A 21225-nucleotide genomic window follows, 5' to 3' on the forward strand; every position below is an offset into this window, starting at 1 on the left:
TATATTTTGGGTCTTTAGATGCTGGAACTATCATAATATGAATGCAAATTTCAATCGGACTTGTTTACTAGTCGTTGCTTTAGAATGCTTAGGTATTTTACAGAGGTCAGCGTCTAGTTTATTTAAAGCACTGTATAAACATAGTACCGAGAAAAAAAAAAACAAACGCAAACTTTCAAGCATTGTATGAACTCAGTACCAAGAAAAACAAACGCAAACTTTTTTGATCGGACTTAAATTAACTGTTGTACTAAAAAACAACGCTGACTTTGATGTTCTTAGTTCGAACATTGCAGCCACTTGGAAGACTGTACTCCTAAGTACTGCAAGCGAATTCCTAAATCTGAGGAGTGAAGATGGTACGCAATTTTAGAGGACACAGGTTCTAGGACAAAATTCTAACCTAATTTTCAAGCAATGATATCTAAAAATTAAGTAATGTTAGGAGAAGATACAAATGTGTATGCGGTTTCTAATTAGATGTCCGCTACAATAGGCTCCTTCAAGTTATAAAACTGCTATAAAAAGAAAAATAATACGTTCTTAAAATATTTTTTGTTGGCAGTTATGTTAAAGAGTATAGCATACAAACTGCACATATAAAAAATAAATTTAATAAAGAAATAAGCGAAGATAATGTTCTCAAATTATATACAATGAGAGTTTCTAATTAGCTGTCCACAGCTGTACATGAGTTGGTATTTTTATGACACGCTATCTTAATACACATTTAAGTATGGAACTGATAGTTCTTGTTTCTTTTTCAAAAATATCCCAGGGATATTAGATATTTTTTTAGAGTTTTACTTCGGGAATTTAAAAATAGTCTAGTGAATAAAAGAAAGTTGAACTTCTAATCTAGAGTTGTAATTAACACTCAAGTTGATCGAATTTAAAAATAGATCTTTCTTACATTAGAAGCAATAACTTAAGTTATAGAAAAAAAAATTGTTTTAACTAAACGATGGATGGTTGTTTTGTTAATTTGATTGACATGAAATACGACAAAATTTTATGAGTTATTCTCATTTTCGAAACAGCCCTGATTTTATTATAGGAACAAAAAACCTTAAGGTCAAGCGGTATTAAAGGAATACGGAATTTTGTTCCAGTGAATTCTTGTTTTATTTAACGTGAGACAGTGGAAAGAAAATAATAATAAAATAACTAAAACACTGTAACAATCGTTTATTTTATTTTATGATATATTTTCACAATCATGTGTATAAGTATTTTTTTTAAACAAACAATAATTACAATATTATAAAATATATCTATGTATAATATTATTCCAATTTCAGACCAGTTACGTCTGGATTACTTGAATAAGTTTGTATTATTTTTTTGTATTTCGATATGGTTAAAACAAATTAAAAACAAAATTAATTGTCTTAATTTAATTTAGCAATAGTAAATAACATAAAAATCAAATAAAACAAGGAAAAAAAACTAATTAAAAAAAAATCTAATTAAAAATATTTTATTCAGTAGATAACAATTTTATAAATAATAATAAAAAGAAAAACAATAAATACACATCTATTGTTAAATATTTCAGATTTGTATTTTTATTGTTTGTCATTTTTGTTTTGTTGAATTTCAAAATTAACTATACTTGTTCTATTAAATTGTTTTTGTATTCTCTTTTGTTTATTAAAGAAACTTTTAATACACAATATAGTATAAATGTATAAAGCAATATATTATTTATAAATATTGTTATTTTTTTTCTTTAAATAAATTTACAATTGGTTTGAATATTATTGCCTATATGATGATTCATATTTTGTTTGTTTTAAATGTATAATAAATCATTTTGGAGACTTGACTTATAAATAATAAAATATATTAACTACATTTTTTGAATTATTAACAAATTGTTTATACTAAATCGCAAAAAATATAAAAATGATTAACAAATAATAAGAAAAAAAAAAAAAAAAAGAATTTTATAATTATGAAAAATGTATATGCAATATGAAGACTTTTAATGTTCAATATTTTTGATAATGATGATGTTATTTAGTATTACTTTTTAATATGATCATGTTTATGGGTAGGATTGACAATTGCGCTACCTGGTATATTCCTATCGAATATATTTCGACGACAGGGTTACAATATGAGGCAACAGATAAGAAGAAGCATACAATCCAAACGAAACGCGTTTACACATTCATCTTTCAGTAGTAGTGGAAAACTTGTTGGTAGAATAAAAGATGCTGAGAATATTCGGCGTTTTCAGTGCATTTTCGACACTGATAGTCATAGCTAATTACGATAAAAAATAACTGCAACTACAGAGTAGAATGAAAAACCAACATTGAGCAACACACTTCACTAGGACTCTAGAAAAAGTGCATCCTCAACAATATTAAAAAATAATATAGAAATACAAACTTTTATAATCTATTCATCACCATCATTATCAAATTAATTAAATGTTATTATTTAGTACTATTTTATTTATATAAGCATAATCAATTTTAAAATTTATTTTTATTTATATATGTATATATAAAAAAGATTATTTTATGGGAGCAGCATTAGTTAGATATTTATATCTTTGATTCTAATATAAAAATGAATATATAATGTTTGTATATATTGTAGAAAAGCTGGTTGTATTTGTTTTGTTTTTCATTTCATTTCTTTTCTTCCTTTCGACGATATAATTTGCTTAGAAGCCTTGTTGGTTTTTGTTTATGCGTATGAAGACTCACCATTATTTAAACTATTACTAATACTATTATTTGTATTGCCGCTGACTGATGTCGTCGATGGTGACGTCAATGTGATCCTATAACAAGAAAAAGCTGTGTTTACCATACACGCGGAATGCGTTCAAAATAAAAAAGAATAAAAGACAGAAACACAAAAAGAAAGAAAGAGAGAAAACATGGTATACGATGATGACGCTTTAGTAATGAATTAAAATGTTTGTTGAATATTTTTTGAAAAACTATTTTTTTAAATAACTAACTGTTGGTCTGAAGATCTAATTTGTACTGTGCTGAAATTTTAGTGTAAAATGTGTGCTATAAAATGGATAGAAAGATACTTTTAAGCGTGTAGAGAGTGAGATAAAGGTAAAAGAGTTTTTAATTAAATAGAAATTAATACAAACAAAAAAATATTTAATTGGGATTTATATCCCGGAGGAAGAGTTTATCCCAACAGTGGCTTAACTAAAACAAAAATCTGTTGGTCTCATAGATGATTACGAGCATTGGAGCTCCAAAAAAATGTTTTGAAAAATACTAATTTTTTGATATCTCTAACGAATAGATGTGAATGGTCAGAAGTTCTATTCTTTCTGATTTATTTGGGTTAAAAACAAGTTGCTGATACAGTACCAAAAAAATAAAATGTTGTATTGGGTATTATTGATTAACGAGAAATCATTGATTGGAATTCCATAAATTTATTAATTAAAATTGTATACTTATAACAGATCTTGTGGCTTCTCTGTATCGAAATAATGAAAATAAAACTTAATAAATGAATCAATAGGACAGATGTGAAGACATAAACTTTAGAAATGTTTTAATATTTCGAAAAAAAACTAAATGGCTTGCAAGTAGAAATAATAATAGAGAAAATAAAACATGCACTAAAAACACTTAAAGAATAATCTAACGACATTTACACACAACCACGCCTACCTTGGGCTGTTTTCACTCTTTTTTTCTCTTATAACTAACGTTGTATCACTGCTGCCATTACTGCCGCCCACACCATTTGTTGTTTCTTTATTCTTTGTTGAAATTGGCGATCGTTTAACTTGAATGGGCTTGAGACGTTCTTCTAAATCACTAAGCGAACCATCTGAAGTATCACTTTCATCACTAAAACAAATAAAAATTAATTTTATTTGGTAAAATACTTTTGAAACAACAAAACTGTATCTATTTATTTCAAAACTTACCTTTCACTAACATCATCGTCTCCTTCTTCCATAGCTTGTTGCAAATCTGTTATTCTTTGCAATGCCAAACGAAGATCATTACGCAATGATACCGCTTCGGATTCAGCATTTTCTAGTTTCTTTTCTAGATCTTTTCTTCGTGTTATTGATTCTTGTTCTCGATTAGAAATAACATGGAATTCTTCACGCAACTCTCGCAAGCACTTTTGCGATTTCTTAAGAGCATCCTGCGCGTTTAGTTCTCTCATTTTTGATTGTGTGACTTCGTTTTGTATCTTCTCAACTGCTTCTTTGTGGCGGGTTATTTGCACCTCAAGACGTGAACGTGTAGCTTGTTCTAGCTCAAGGCGGGATTCTAATTCTTTGGTGCGTATTTCCAAGCTATGAAAGATTAAAAACAAAAAGTTAAAAAAGAATATTTACAATTAAATTGCATATAGTACCGTTTCGACAGCATAGCAGCTGATGGATCACTCATATTCTCGACATTCTCCAATCTCTGTTGCAATTCACTTACATTATCCTTAAGTGAATTTCGCTCAGCCTCCAGTTCTGATATCCGGAATTCATATTCAGACATTGCAATTTGCTCTGTATTCAATTGCTTCACGGTTGTACTGTATTTCTTCATCAATTCAGCCATTTCTTCTTCGTTCTCTTCGATTTGTGCTTGAAGTTCAGCGCGATCACGCTGTGATGCTGTTGCCCTGTCTTCGGCATCGTTGCGGGCTCTTTGTGATTCTTCGAACATGGCCTGAACCTCAGCCAATTCAGCTTCAGCTGTCTGTCTGGCTTTAACTGCTAAGCTTCTTGTTGATTCGGCATCTTCCAGTTGATTGCGTAACTGACGTATGAGTGTCTTACCCGGTGAATCAGCTTTGAGTCGTTCAAGCTGTGCATGAGCATCCTTTAGGAGAGCTTTGTATTTGCGTAGATCTCGTTTAAGTTTTTGTGTAATTGCTTCTTCTGTCTGACGATCGACGCGATCTTGATCTTCCATCGCAGATAGCCGCCGCTCCAATTCATGTTTTTCCCGCAGCAAGAGAGTGCGTTCTTCATGTTCTGTCTCCAATTGGCATTCGAGAGCTAAAAGGTTATACGAATTTAATTTTATCTGGCTTTTAGAAAATATTTAAATGTGTAACCTTTGATTTTTTTGTAGGCACTACCACGTGCCTCTTCTAATTCATCGTCTCTTTGTTGAGCCTCACGTCTGGCATCTTTGCGCATTGTTTCCAAAGTCATCTCTAGACGTAGTTTAGCTTGTTCCAGCAATTGCACCTGTCCAGCCATTTCATCAAGTTCTTCCTCTTGTTCCTTCAATCGACGATCCATATCCATTTTAGAGCGTCTTAGTTGAGCTATTTCCTCTTCGGTTCCACCTCCGAATGTCATCTCTTCTAATTCTCGCTGCAACGATGCTAACTTCTCTTCCTTGAGATCGAGCTCAAGACGAGTGTCCTAAAACAAAACAAAAAGAAATGAAAATAATGTAAATTTGAAAAATCCATGAAAGACAAACAAATTTCAAAAAGATCTTATATTTTATTCTAGAGGAGTTTCAAATAAATTGAATTCAATTAATTAATTAAATTGGTCTGATGAGCTTGGGAATAGTATGTGACAAACTATGCATAATACAATTATTAATTGACAATGCAACGATTAAATTATTTATTTGGTTATGAGACTCTGAACTTTTTGTACGAAAAATTCAATTGTAATATATGCAGCTCGAGATTAATTTAACGTGGGATCAACTAGACAAGGGGTATGTAGAACTTGTGTTGTTCGGTCCTCCAGGCCTACAATTATGGATTCTGAAGAAGCACCTGTATTGTGAATAGGACGGTAAAAAGAATTTGTTTCAAGAATAACTAAAAGTAATTAGGGAAGCATGTAAAATACTAAAATCGGACTTAAACTAAAGCAGAAACACTGCTATTTTAGTAGACAGTCAGGTGAGTGTCGAGGCTATTAATTCGTCTGCATTATCTTGTGGACTGGTCCATAAATGTCATGATTAACTATACAATATGAACCGGTCACTTTCCTATGGGAGATAGTTGGCTATTCCTTAGAATACCCATATGGTTGTTGTCGAGACCAAAAGGAAAAGGGGACGGCGATTAACTTCCTCAACAAATGTCCTAACTTAACCAGTTCCAGAATGTTATTTTTTGGAAATGCATTCCTAAACGATCTCAATGAGTATTCTGAAAGAAAAATCTTAAACGAGTTAAAACTAGCTGAAAATGAGAAAAAGGTGGATTGAGCTTCTTCTTCTTCTTGAAGAATCATACAAATCGGATGAGCACGGTTTCAATCAGAACTTGTAATCTCGAATTTCTAGTCTAGTCTTTAGTGAAAAATTAAATTGTTGTAGTTTCAGAACAATACATTCCATTGAAATACCTTGACTACAATGTTTAACCTCCAGACAAGAATCTTTTATGCAAACGTATGCGCATATAAAAATGCTGAAATTTGCCACACTTTTTTTTACATCTTATTCATCTTTTTTTAATTTTTTTTTTGCATAAAACTAAAACAATTAAATCTACTTAAATGTGTCGTTTTCTGGTGGAAAAATAAATGATAAAAAGAACAGCATAAATACCAAATAATTATTGGCTTAAATTATGTGTGTATTTTAATTTTAGACATTAAAGTGAAAGCATTTTTTCTCTTAATTTGTTTGCTTTTTTGCTTACAAAAGCAATAACGCACATTATTCATAGAAAACAAAACTGAAATGAATTTCATTGAAAAATTAAAACTGACAAAAAGAAATGAGTTAATAAAGATAAACAAAACGGAAAAAGAACTCAATGGACTTAATGAGATATCTTAATCTACAGACATATAGAGGAAATGATGTATTGATGAAAATATGTATACTATAAATTATGATGTTATCAAGCTGAGCGGCGAGAACAACTTTAAAAAGATAAAAGATTCAATATTAAGCACAATAGCATAACAATTAAAAATTAATCGCTTAACGGTTTTATACAGAATTATGGCCTATGGTTGCCACCGACGCTCAAAGAAATTGTTTCATTTCAAAAGTCGTGTCGCTATTGGCCGAACTGTCAAAAGACTTCTAATAGTAACAATTTTCTATTTTCTATCAAGTGAAAACTTTCCGTTTATAAGCTTGGTTGATTTAATCTTAATATTAGACAATTTTTTGGTAGAAAATTGACTGACAAATGCTGAATATTTTTTGTCTTCCAAGAAAAAGTTGGTAGAATAATTGAAAGACTAGATGTGAAAACAACAGGTCCTGCAAACACATTTTAAAATATATAACTTAGCATCGGCTTTAAGAATTTCTAAGAGATCGAAACATTTTCAGGGGTAAAATTTGAGGTTGTGTGGAGGTTTGATTCCATTTCTTGCCAAATCGTGCACTTCGTAGTTATTAAATTCCTTCAAAACACTGTTAACTTGTGTTGTTGTTTCCCACTCAAAAAATGTCTCCTAAAAATTTGATAATATTGTTGGCAAGAAATAAGTTAACATTTTTTGAGATCTTCCAATCGTGTATACTTAACTTGTCTGTTAAGCTCCTATACTTCATCGGATGGTAGGCGTAATGCTTTATCTTAGCCTTAAATCATATTATTTTCAGCCTCGTATGCAAAAAGTTCTGACAATGAGATTCGTTAAATTTGAGAGAAGATTTATCTTATTTAAACAAAGTAAAATTCTTAAAATGTTGATAATTAAAATTTCGAATCACAATATTGACATATTTTTCTCGTTGAATCAGCTGAAAATTACAAAATATCGTATAAATAAATATTTTTTTCAAAATTGTGTACTTCTTTGGGTGGTCGTTTGACAAATAAAACTTAATTATTGGTTGGAAGATGCCGACAAAAAAATAATTCGATTAAAAAAATATAAATTAGTATCATGTATATCACTAATAGCTTAATAGGTTTATTGCATCTTCTTTTATTTTGGACAAACATTACTAGTCATGCTAGAGGGTATGGGTTCAATCCCTGTCTGTGCCACTTAAAGTTATTTTCACGTTTACTGCCTGTTGCGAGGAATTGACAAATCCTACAAGTGTTATTCTTATCAAGAAAAGTGCCGTTCGTATTTGGCATTAAAACTGTAGGCCTCTCCATCCCAGAAATGACTCGCACACAGGAATGGTTGGAAGTTGTTAATCAAAAGACCCTAGTTTTCTATGATAATTAACTTATTTACTACGATAATAAACGTATTTAATAATTATTATTTTATGTAAATTAAAGCAGACAATTTGACAAATCACCAATCGACCGTGCTACCTAAAACTTTTTACTCTGTAAGCTGTAGAACTGTATTTAATTTAAATACAACTGATAGAAAATTGTTATTAACCTTGTTTATTTTTAGGATTCTCCAAACAAATATTTGGATTTAAAGAAGACATTTTGAAAATTAATAGATAAGATAAAATAAGAGTTTGAGCTAAATAAATCAATCACATAAACCGAAATCACTGCACACCAAAATGTTTTGTTGTTGATTGTTTTTTTAAAGACTTTAACTTAGTAAGATTCACCGCTCATGAATTTTGTTCACTTTCCTTTAACTTAAGGGAACTTATTGACATGCCGCGAACGCTTAAGTATCCCTCTAAGTTAATTATGGAAGAATATTTCCAATTAAAATCCGGTGAGTCATAAAAAGGAAATTTTGTTTTCACCAAAAAATTGTTTCCTATTGTGAATAATAAAGAAGAAGTATTCTTTGAACAAATTTTTTTTTGAAATGATAAATAAAGTTTTTGGAAAAAGTTTACCAGACACACCTAGGGAAACATTTTTCACTGGACTGAACTGATAGAGATTTCTATTAAAGACTTTCGTTTCGAAAGATATTCACAAGCAGCTCAATTTTTGAAAAAAATGTTCATTTACAGTACAAGCGAATTATTATATTAAAATTTCAATTCATAGTTGGCAACTCTATTATCACATATTTATATTTCTCTTGATTCTTACGAGGTCATCACATTAACAGTTAATATTAATTAATATCACGAATAAGTATTAACCCTTGGAAATTAGAGACACTACTTACTTGTAAGATTGCGCACTTAATGCTCATCATTTTAACTGTTTCTAATTGATTTACAAACTTTTCAGAAACTATTCACTTGTTTCAAAAAACAACAGCACAAAAACAAAACTCTAAAATATTTTGCAATTTCAAGAAGAAACTAGGGTACGTATTTGGTTTACTAAGCTGTTTTGTATAAACGTTTCTTTTTGGTTTGTTATTTTTAGTTTCAAAAGAACCAGAAATATAAAATAAACATCCGTTTTTCGTTTATAGAGTCCCAAAAACGAGTGATAAACCTTATAAAAAGATGTATTTTGCTAGAAAACACGTAGGAAATAAAACTATAACAATTGTTGCTCTTATCAGTACACACAAAAATTAACTGTGAGAGGCTATTAAATAATTGTTTTAAGCATAATTATATCTTATTGTTGTTGCAACACTACACTTCATACACTATGCGACGCGAGCGACGACTAAGACGCGATAAATGCAGTCACGCACTTGAAGTTTAACTGAACAAATTTTCGGACACACAAAATTCGAGCCATGGAGTTTGAGCGCTCAAGACGGTCTTGGTTGTTTTTTTTTTACTTTTAATTTCTCTGACAATAGTTTGGATTGTGTGTAGTGTGTGATAAAAATGTTTGATGTTTGCTTACTGCTTAGCTATGCTTATGCTTGAGCTGAGGGGGTTTTAATGTCGTTGTTTAAAAGAAAGGGGGAGATAGATAAAAGCAACAACGGTCGTGTTCATGAGCGGATTTACATAAAACAAGGTGAAGTCCAAATTCAGATGTCATTTAAATGTAGTCGAATTAGGTTTTAGAAATTGATTTGAAATTTTTTTGTTTTTATTTTTTGTTTAAATCAAACTAATTCATTAAATTTCGTTACAATTGTAAATTGCGTAAAATATACACTAGTAAAGAAACATAAGTTGAAGTCGAAAATAATGGAAAGTACTGCTTTCTAGTGATTTATCAAAATTCTCTAGCATTAAATCTGCTGCAATTTTTTTCTCAGATATTTTCTTTTACACCAAATTCCTTTTCGTCAAGACTTTTTAGAGTGAGGACCAATTCAAATAAAGGTTTCAAGAAATGCCACTGAAGACATACAAAAAAATAATTATTATTATACTAGTTTGTAGGATTTTTTAATATAAAGTTTAATTTTAATTTAAAAACAAGTCGAACACTATTTGGACTTTTGCTGGACGATGTAAAATGGAATCTTATAATTACAAAATAAAAATTTAAGTCATTAGTCCGAAGCTTCCGTCTAGGTAAGAAAACAGAAGGAAAAAAGACCAATTAGAATTACCTTCAAAAGCTACGAAAAGAAACAAAAAGTTCTAATGGGAAAGAAATCTGGGGCAACTTTCACCATCGCCGCAGACTTACCAAAATCTGTAGTTAAAGCTAGAAAACCTCTTATACCAAAACTACTCGAGTTCAAAAAAGAAGGAAAAAGAGCACACTTCAAACTAGATGAACTCGTGGTTGAAGGCAAAATTTGGAAAGAAAATAGCCCAGAAACCTCAAAGAAGAGATCCCGCTCTAACCAAAACTCACCATCAAAAAAAAAAATCAAATGGGGTGGCGCAACAGTCCGTTGTGAACCAGGGCTTAGTGACTTACAACTCTCAACCATTCCTGTGTGCGAGTAATGTTGTCAGGAATGGAGGAGAAACTCACCATCAGGACAACCAAAAAACAAGGAAATAAGTACGAACAAGACAAAAACTACAATAATTGGATCAACGGACATTAACCCCAAGAGACAACAAATAAACCCTAAATTTCTTACACAACAAAATACAAACGAATTGGTAGAAAGAGAAAATAGCGCACGAAATAAAAAACAATGCAGTTTAGGCTATAACGAACTAACCTATAACAAATAGCAATTTAGACTTACTAACCATCAACCTTACAATAAACTGCCAAGACAAGAAGTGAACACCGAACAAGACTCAGAAAGTGGGAAGAGTAGATCAAACCCCCCATATAAAAATAAAAATAAGCGAACAGAGAACATAACACTCAAAAAACAACAAAATACATTAAAAATCTGTACTTTCAACGTCAGGACACTCTCTTCTAGCTAGCTAGCATTGAATGACATAAATTGGGATATAATAGGACTAGCTGAAGTAAGATTGCTTGGACAAAGAATAAATATTAATGATATCTTCTGCTACATTGGTAAAACAAAAGGACTATATGGAGTTGGATTTCTAATTAAAAAAGAATTAAAAGAAAAAATAATTAATATCCGATTCCATAATGAGAGGATATGTAGCATACAACTTAAAATTCAAAACGCAAAAATGACTATAATACAAGTATATGCACCTACAGAAAAAGCTGAGGAAGAAGAAATGATAAAATTCTACGATAATCTTGAAGAAACATTCAACAATCAAAAAACAGAGCTAATGTACGTGATAGGAGATTTCAACACAAGACTTGGAAAAAGATTAAATGAAGAAGAAAACTCAGTTTTAGGACCTCATGGATATGGACTAAGAAATGCAAGAGGGGAGAGACTCATCAAGTCGCTGGAAGAAATGAACTTAAAATTTGGGAAGAGAACATTTAAGAAAATAAACACAACTACTCAACCAAGAAAAAACAGAACTAAGTGATATTCGTGCATACAATGAAAAAATTATAAAAGAAACACTAAGACAAACAAAATCAATAAACAAAGCAAAACGATATTTGAATAATACACAAGAATAGATTGTAAATAAGAAGGATCAAAATGCAGTTAATATAACAAACCGAAGAGACATAAATGAAAACGCTACATTATTTTTTGAAAAACTGTTCACCTCGACTAAAATCAACACAGAAGAAGAAACAATAGAGAACAATGATTCAATATCGACACAAACCCATATATTCAGCAAAGAAACTATCGAAAGGACCATAGACGACCTGAAGAGAGATAAATGCACTGGAAATGACGGAATATCAACGGAAATGTTAATATACGCAAAAAACTCACTATCCAAAATTCTTACAAAAATATTCAACGAAATCGTTCTAACAAAACAAATCCCTGAACAATGTAAAGAAACAACAATAACACTAATTCATAAAAAAGGAAATAAGGACGATATCAACAACTTTAGACCAATAAGTTACATTTCGACAATTTACAAGCTGTTCTCCAAAGCACTTTACAGGACCATAAAGGACGATTTCAATATCAAACAACCAAGAGAACAGGCTGGATTTAGAGAAGGATTCTTCACAACAGACCACCTACAGACAATGAATCAGCTAATAGAAAAGTGCAACGAATTTAAACAACTTGTTTATTTTCTTTTTATTGACTTTAGTAAAGCTTTTGACTTCGTTGAGCATGAAATGATATGGTCCGCCCTAAGAAATCAAAACATAAACCCAGATTTAATAGAAACAGTTAAAAACATATACACAAATAACACAGCACGAATAAAAACAGAGAAAATTGGACGAAAATTTAACATAACAAAAGGAGTCAGACTAGAGGATCCACTTTCACCACCTCTATTTTATGCTGTCCTGGAAGACATTTTTCAAAAAATTAACTGGAAGAACTATGGAATAACGATATGTGGACAGGTCCTAAACATATTCAAAAAATGTTGACGGAGCTTGTGCAGAAATTATGGACTACAAATAAAAAAATCAAAAACTAAAGTCATGACAAATCACACTAAAGATGGTATAACTTTGGACAGAGAAAAAATCGAGTACGTAGAAGATTATATATATTTGGGACAAATAAAATCATCCAAAGACCAAGAAAATAAAGAAATAAACAGACGCATCACGAACAGCTGGAAACAATTCTGGAGCCTGAAAGAAATCTTACAATTGGACCAAAGTGCAGATACAAGGAAAAATATCTTCGACTCTTCTATTCTGACGATTCTAACTTATGGACAATGAGCTTGACTACAAAATCACTTGACCAGCTTAGAATATTCCAAACAATAATGGAAAGGAAAATTCTAAACATACGACCGCGTGATAGGATTAGAGATGAAGATATCCACACATGAACTGGAATTATAGACGTCATAAATAGAACAAGAAGACTGAAGTGGAGTTGGGCAGGACATTTATCTAGATTTCTGGATCAAAGATGTACTCGTAGTTTTTTTTTTAATATTTAAATACTATTTAAAAGACTTAACTAAAATACTAAAGCACTAGCTCAGTGAAGGGAGTTACATTTTATAGATAATAGCCAAAACAGAGGGAGATTTACTTTGTTTTAATGTTGGCGATTCTGAACTTTATTCAGGCCGTTACGTTAATGGCCTGAAATTTTTGAACTTAACAAATACACCCCTGATATTAGTGAACTGTATAATACCATAAACAACAAGTCTGGCTTCGGCTCAATTTGTAATCTTTTGATCCGTGAAAATATTTTTTTATTTAAATGAGAGTTTTTTGTATTGTATTTTTTTTTGTTTTCGTTTTACTTTATAATTATTTTATTGTTACCTTATGCGCGCTTGAAACATTTTGTACTTAGATATATCAAGAGCCAGGGCACAGTAAGTTAAGTGCCAACTGAAAGAAAGAAAGGGTCTACTGAAATTGTACTTAAACTTGGCTTGTGACAGGTAGCTGAAGCTTAAGCTAAAGTCGAATCCGAGTAGCTTGAAAAAGAGGTGTGTTGCGAATAAATAAAATGATTCAATAGTTACATAGGTAGGAGTATACTCGCCGTTCTTCGTACGTTTGTGCGTTCGTTAGTGGAATACTGAATTATCTATAGATTCACTTTTTATCGATATAGGAATAAGGTACTTGTTGTGGATACTAATGAGAAGTGAGGTGTTTCGTGTTACGCGTGAGTGAGAAAATTTCTAAGGTATCAATGTGTTTTTTTTTTTAAAGAGTTTTATTTTATGGTTATGCAACTTAAGTAAAATAATGTTTTTTTCTTGTAATGTGTAAAAGGAGGTGGATACCAGCAAATTTTGTTTCAATTCTTTAAACGATGTTAAAATATGAGTTACATAATGGATCAAGCTAGTGATCGAACGAATTGAATATGATATTGAAAACGTTTAAAGGATTGATCCCCTTAGCGCGACTTTTTGCAGATTAGTTTATGTACCTATATTTTGTCAAAAATAAATCTTAAGGGCCTTGCACATGAGAGCGAACAACGAATGGACGAACAAACGTGATTTTACTCATTTCAAAAAGATAATTTCAAACAAAAACACATTTAAATTATAAGAAACCAATTGACACTCATTTTAGGATAATAAAATTTGTATTTTGCTCTCTAAAACAAGACAATTTTGTCAAAACAATTTGGTAGGTACGAACTGTCAACCTCTATTCGTGTTCCACATACCATCTACACTTCAACGAATAAATTGTTCGCGCTCAACTTAACCTCAAAATTAAACCACTCTTGTTTTATTTGTTGAAAAGGATAATTATAAATTGACAATTCGTTGCTGTCTGCGAATAGAAATAAATCTCATGTGAAAGAAAAGTCAAAATATACGAACATCCACAGTTCGCGCAGTTCGCAGTTCGTAGCTCATATGCAAGATGCTTTAGTCTCTCAAAATGAGTGTCGCAGTTATTTAATTAAAGAAATTTTATTTGTTTGTACTACATTTTTATATCATGGAAAAGATTCTAAATTTGTATTAACTCAAAGGTTATGTAGTCATGGAATTGAAATTGTATTGAATTGCTTGTTTTATAACCAAAATTTTGAGCAATGAAATTTGAACAAACAAAATGTAAAGGCTTTTAGCCCTTAGATTTGTTTAGATTTGAAGCAGTGACGGAGGTTTGAAGGGTGGTGCATCATTAATAGCTGAAAAGCCGTATCTCTATGTATTCATTTTTTTTTAAACAGTGCTGTAGCTCTTAGAGAACCAGCACCTTATTACACCTCATGACTTATGACAGAACTCCAGAGAACTTTTAGGACTGGAATATATTACTCTTGGAAGAGTCGAAAATTCTTGGCAAAAGGTAAGGCAGTACCAATACATTTTTTTTTAAATGGGACAGGCAGGAATTGAACTTATTCCTCTGACATGACAGTCTTATGCAATAAGTAACACGGCACGCACACATGTATAATCTATGTGTTATTAAGCTCTTAGGGGTTACTGTCATGCTAAACTAAGACAGGATTTGTCTAGTTCTTGCACCGCTTTACAATAAAAGTCAACTGCAAGACTAAGCCTTTCCATTTAAGAGTCAAGAGAAATAAAGAAATAATTAAAAAAAATAAGTGAAATACCTCATAGAGAACCAGGTCATAGTGAATTACATCTCTAAGCCATTACTGTGTGTAATAGCAGGAATGATTGGGACCTACAGTTTTAATGCCAAATCTGAACAGCTTAGTTGAAAAGGCGCTTTTCATGAAAAGAATTACTCTAAGAGGATTAAAAACCCGTGAAAAAACACTTTAAGGTGTCACAGGCAGAGATTTGAACCTAAAACCTCTAACATGACGGTTACTAACCATCACGGTAGTAGTAGTATAGTTAAGATACACAGGGTCCGGCAAAAGGACTCCCATATCCATTTTGTTGGAACCAGACTACTTTGTGGTTCCTAGTAAACTAATTTAAGTTTGGTTGGAGGAAGGTCTCAATCGTGTGACAGCAGCGATCCGCTTTAACTGTAACCTATTTTCTTTGAAAATATACCAGTCAACACACCAAATTCAGCAACAGCACACCAAACTGTCACATAGTTGCTGTGAAGTGGTCGTTGATGAATTTCTTGAGGGTTTTCTGTTGTCCAGTATCGGAAATTTTGTTTATTTACAGTACCCGATTAATGGAAATGGGCCTCGTCAGACGAAATTAAAACAGCACCAACGGGAATGTTTTAAAGAATGTATTTACAAACAGCTCTGCAAAACCACCATTACGGATATATTCCTCTACGACAAATGCCACACCATTATGATTACTAAAAACGGCACGTAGACCTCTATCTACCTATACTTGGAATACCATTTTATCTATAATTAGCCTTAAATATAAACGTCTAAAAATACGGGAGGTTTTTTTGCTGGACCCTTTTCATACTAACCTACGTTTTTTTGGAAATATCAAACGTTGCAATATTTTTTCTTTGTAATATCTGTTTTTTTTGCAAATCTTTTGTATTCTTAACTTACTTTCTTGAGAAAAAATGCTTCAGACTTACCGCTAAATTTTGTTCCAGTGTAAACTTTTCTGCTATCAACACATCTTTTTCTCTTGACAGACGATCTTTAGATTGTCTTTCTAGTCTTGCTGCGTCCTGCAAAAAATAATAATAAATAAATAAAAATAATAATATATTCATCGTTACTTTGATTTAAATGAAAATGTTTTATTTTTTCATTTTATTTGTACACTTTGTAAAGAACAAAGTGGACGTACAAGAGGAATAATGTTAATGAGTTTAAATATAGTAAATTTAACAAACCTGCAAGGCTAAACATTCTGAATCGAATTTTCTTTGTTTCTTTTCTAGTAAATTATTGCGGCCATTTTGTTCTTCTAACAGCATACGCAGATCACTCATTTCGTTTGTCATTTTTTGTGCTTTGCGTTTCCATTGGCCAACAACTTGACGTTGTTCTTCGACTTCTTCGTATGCATCAGACAGCTGTGAAAAAAAAACATTAGTTGAAAACAGCGAAAAATCATAACTTTTCAGTGTTTGTTTTGTATGCTGTATTTATTTTCCTCGAAAATTAATAACGTCATTGTAGAATATTCTATTTTTTTCACTGAACCATTTGAAATCAAGACTTCATAATTAAAAGTGTGAATTGAATAATAATGCAACTAACTAAACAAATGAAAAAATTAATAAATACACAATTAATTTATGAAGCAGGTTTTTACTGTACTTAACTAGTGACTTGAGAATTCAAATCAAGAATCACAATATTTCTTATTGAAAATAAAAAAAACGTAATAAAATAGTAAGTCGATTTTAAAAAAGAAATATTATACTTTCATGAACAGAAATCAACTCTAAATCAAAATGGATTTCAATTTTCGCGCTCATTTAAATTCCCTATTAAACTACATTCGTGTGTTTTTACACAAATCCTAAATTTATCAATCAGTTGGCAGTGGCAGCCTTAGCATAAATTCAAAAACTTGGGTAGCCAAAAATAAAATTTCGACTTACTTCCAAAAACACACTTTAAAAACAAATGATAACTTTAACCGACGTGAATTAATAAAATGAGTGTTTTCAAACCCATGCATTGTTTACAAAATCGATTTTGTTGAATAATTTCAAATCCAACGTATGTACACATAGACACAGCTGTTTCTTCAAATGAATTGTATCTAAAAACAAAACATTCTAAAAGTTTTCTTTTTTCTCAATTGGCAATAAAACATCATGTCAATAAATTATTAAAATTGTCATCAAATGTTATTACATAACAAGACTATAAGACACAACAATTATGTTACACAGAAATAAAACAGGTTTTCTAATAATATCCGTAATATATACCTAACAATTCTATCATATAAGTCGTGAACTAACCTTCTTCTCCAATTGTTTCTTTAGCCCAACTAATTGCTCTAAATCGTGTTCATGTTGTGATTGCAGGCGCCTCTTTGTGAATTCCAACTCCCTGGCTACCCGCTCATATTTGAGCCGATATACACCTCCACTATCTTCATTGTCAGGATCGTCATCTTCAGAGATACCATTTAGTTCGGATTTTGCACATATCAATTCCATTTCAAGTTTTTCCGATGTCTCTTGCAGATTCTTCACTTTGCCCTGCTGTTCGAGAAGTTCTTTCTCTAGTTTTAAGCGTTCAGCAGTTTCAGCTTCAAGTCGTTCACTGGCCATATGTGAGCCAGAACGTTCTTCTGCCAAATCGACTGTCATCTCGGATAACTAAGAAAGATAAAAGAAAAGAAAAAGATTAATACAAATAAATATTAGATTCGAATTTAAATTTATTAGATATATTGTTCGTTGTTATGATAGATTTATTAAGGTGATGTGAGAAAATGTGGTTTCACATTTAAAAGGAAAAGATTGAAATACTAACGCATAATCTACCTGAAGGTGCAGGCCATAGTAATAGAGGAAAAGAAGACGTTTGTTTATCGCGCATGATAATCTTTTTTCTAATGAGTGAGCGTTTTTCTGTTTCAAATGTGTTGACAACTTTTTTTTTTTAAATTATGACAGAAAAATGTGACGTGCAATTGTTGTACTTGTTGTAACGTTGTTCTTGAACTTGTTTCGTTTTCTTCTAAAATTCCCTACACCCGGCCCGAGTGGAATAAACGTTGGTTAGTGAAAGACGCTCTTCAAATCGGTCTGAAGATGTCATGTGGTCACAATGTACTGAAAGTTCTGCATTGCGACTTAGACAATTGCAATGTGCAGCAAGTAGCATAATAGTCAATAGTCATAAGGCTCAGGGCCGCATTTATAGGTCAGATATGAAAGTTTAGTTAAGGACGATAGAATAGAATAGAATAGAATAGAATAGAATAGAATAGAATAGAATAGAATAGAATAGAATAGAATAGAATAGAATAGAATAGAATAGAATAGAATAGAATAGAATAGAATAGAATAGAATAGAATAGAATAGAATAGAATAGAATAGAATAGAATAGAATAGAATAGAATAGAATAGAATAGAATAGAATAGAATAGAATAGAATAGAATAGAATAGAATAGAATAGAATAGAATAGAATAGAATAGAATAGAATAGAATAGAATAGAATAGAATAGAATAGAATAGAATAGAATAGAATAGAATAGAATAGAATAGAATAGAATAGAATAGAATAGAATAGAATAGAATAGAATAGAATAGAATAGAATAGAATAGAATAGAATAGAATAGAATAGAATAGAATAGAATAGAATAGAATAGAATAGAATAGAATAGAATAGAATAGAATAGAATAGAATAGAATAGAATAGAATAGAATAGAATAGAATAAAATAGAAAATCTTTAACTTTCATAAAAGGAGATATATAAAAACTTGATAGTTGTAAACAGTCTCTCATACCCTGAAAGCCTTACAGAAAAAAGTTGTTTATGAAGCCTGGTTTTCACTAAATTCAAATTGAATTAATGGAATGATATTTTACTCAAATTTACGTGTGGTGAAGTGACTTTAATCACTTGCTTTGAAAAAAATAAATTAAATTCAGCTCTCTTAAATCCAACCCTGAGATTGATAGTTCATCACAACTACACTTGAAGTCTGAAAACAAAAACTTAAATAAAAAAAAATAAAAACGTAACCGACATTAAGCTGAATATAAATTGCTAAGCAAAACATGTGAACTAAATGTGTGAAAAGGTGTTTTGGTATTTAAAAATCAATAATACTGGGGGTTAGGAAGCTGAGAGAGAGTTAAATTTCATGTTGCAAAGGAAGGTAAAGTGATTTCAGGAATGACCTTTTGTACTATTAAAAGGTAAACTTGGGCAATGGGCTAATTGAAACATTATATGTACACCAATATTTTAAACTCAAATGTAAAATTTATAAAAAGTGGCAAGCCTATTATGTTTTTGTTCATTTTCTTAAAATAAAAGCTTTAAAAGCATTCTTCTATTCCAACTCTCAACTGATAAATATATATTTCAAAACGTACTAAATTATTCCATCTTAAAATAACAGTCGTTCCTATTCGATTTAATAAAAATAAAGAAATATTAGCGCAAGAAAAAATACCATTAAGAAATCTAAAATGAAAGACAAAATTTATGTCATGGCTGGCAAAACAAAATATACATATTCCTAAATTATTTTGTAATAAAATAAAAAATAGGGCATATTTTATATGAATGATATGTTTATTTCTGTGGTGTAAAAATAGAGCAAAATATTTGATATCTTACTCATCATCATCATCAAAATACTCAAAGTAATATTAAAAATGTTCTTGACTTTGAAAAGAGAAGAAGGAAATTTATCATCTAATTCACCCTGAAAAACTACCTGTCTGACTTTGAAAACTTTTTCTAACACCTCTTAGTTGAAAAATAACATTTCAATTCGTCAAACTACATACATATACATATATATGTGTGTATGGATATGAAAACTTTGCAACAACAATTAATATCTGTGTTCTAAATTGGCTCCAAACGATTAATTTAGTTTTCCTTGTCATTCAAAATATACTAAAGAAAGCGGACGTGGAACGAGCGAAGGCGGATTGCCTATAATGATATGAACGTACGAAATGAATACGAATAATATTAAGTTGTATATTTTCAAACAAGTTGTATTTTTAATCAGGCTTCACATAAATAAGAATGTTGGAATTTTTGTGTTTTAGATTGTTTTTGTATTGGAAATTTTTAGAATTTAACTAATTCAAGTGATATTAGGTCAGTATCAGAAGAACGTGCATATAGGAGCCATGCAAAGATACTTCTTCGAATGCATTTAGATTGACGCTAACCTTCAGAATGCGTTGTTTTGATGAAGACTATAAAAAATTAAATTCCGAATAAAGTAGTTATGCATAAATATTGAATAAATATACTTTTTTATTTGGATTAAAGGAAGTTAATTGAATAACAAAACTATCTTAATGCCGTAAATGTCTTTATATGTACATGCAATCTTTATAAGGAAAAGTTTTTGTTTTGTTATTTTATTGCAAATGACATTTTCTTTTCCATTTTAAGGTGAATTTAATAAAAATACACAGGCGGCTGATTAAATAGAGTTTAGTCTTTAACATTTACAAACAGTTTTCGTACCCTTAATTGTAAATACACATTTCATAATTATTTATTACTTCAATAAGTTTTGAATTTTCACTTATGTAATAGTCTAAAGATATTCTAAGGGCAAATTTTAAATAATACAATATATATGTTTTTCAAATTAAAAATGTAGGCCGAAATGCTGTAATAAGGTTTGCGAAACAAAGAATGCGACTTTGTAGCCGAGGGTGCCTTGCTATCGATCTCAAAAGCCACGCACTAGTCTGGAAGATAATTCTGTACAAAGATATCGGATTAGGTTTTTTTTCAGTCAGGACCATCTTTTCATCTCGTTGCAGAGCAATGTTTAGCATAAACAATCAAAATAAGTTAAATATTTATTTCCTAAACAGTTATAGAAAGTTTCATTTTTTTAGCTATATTCCCAAAATAGAGTAAATGAAATTGAGATCGAAATTGAAAATGTAATGCAA

At 30.7% G+C, this 21225-nt stretch overlaps 1 protein-coding gene across 6 annotated transcripts in view; it reads right to left on the minus strand.

Moving 5' to 3' along the window:
• Positions 1-1173: 1173 nt before the first annotated feature.
• Positions 1174-21225, minus strand: part of LOC129939572 (unconventional myosin-XVIIIa) — a 193546-nt gene continuing 173494 nt past the window's right edge. For 4 of the 6 annotated variants that reach the window (XM_056047632.1, XM_056047635.1, XM_056047634.1 and 1 more), the window contains 8 exons: positions 17566-17928; positions 16480-16662; positions 16216-16311; positions 5074-5389; positions 4372-5014; positions 3929-4309; positions 3666-3848; positions 1174-2800 (listed from right to left, as the gene is read on the minus strand). In XM_056047632.1, the coding sequence (XP_055903607.1) occupies positions 2704-2800; positions 3666-3848; positions 3929-4309; positions 4372-5014; positions 5074-5389; positions 16216-16311; positions 16480-16662; positions 17566-17928 (2262 nt within the window). In that variant the 3' untranslated portion in view covers positions 1174-2703. Of the gene's footprint in view, positions 2801-3661; positions 3849-3928; positions 4310-4371; positions 5015-5073; positions 5390-16215; positions 16312-16479; positions 16663-17565; positions 17929-21225 lie in introns of those variants that run through there. The other 2 variants (XM_056047633.1, XM_056047637.1) reach the window with 1 other exon arrangement.

The sequence above is a fragment of the Eupeodes corollae genome, chromosome 1 (assembly GCF_945859685.1).
Source record: "Eupeodes corollae chromosome 1, idEupCoro1.1, whole genome shotgun sequence".
NCBI classification, from domain to species: Eukaryota; Metazoa; Arthropoda; class Insecta; order Diptera; family Syrphidae; genus Eupeodes; species Eupeodes corollae.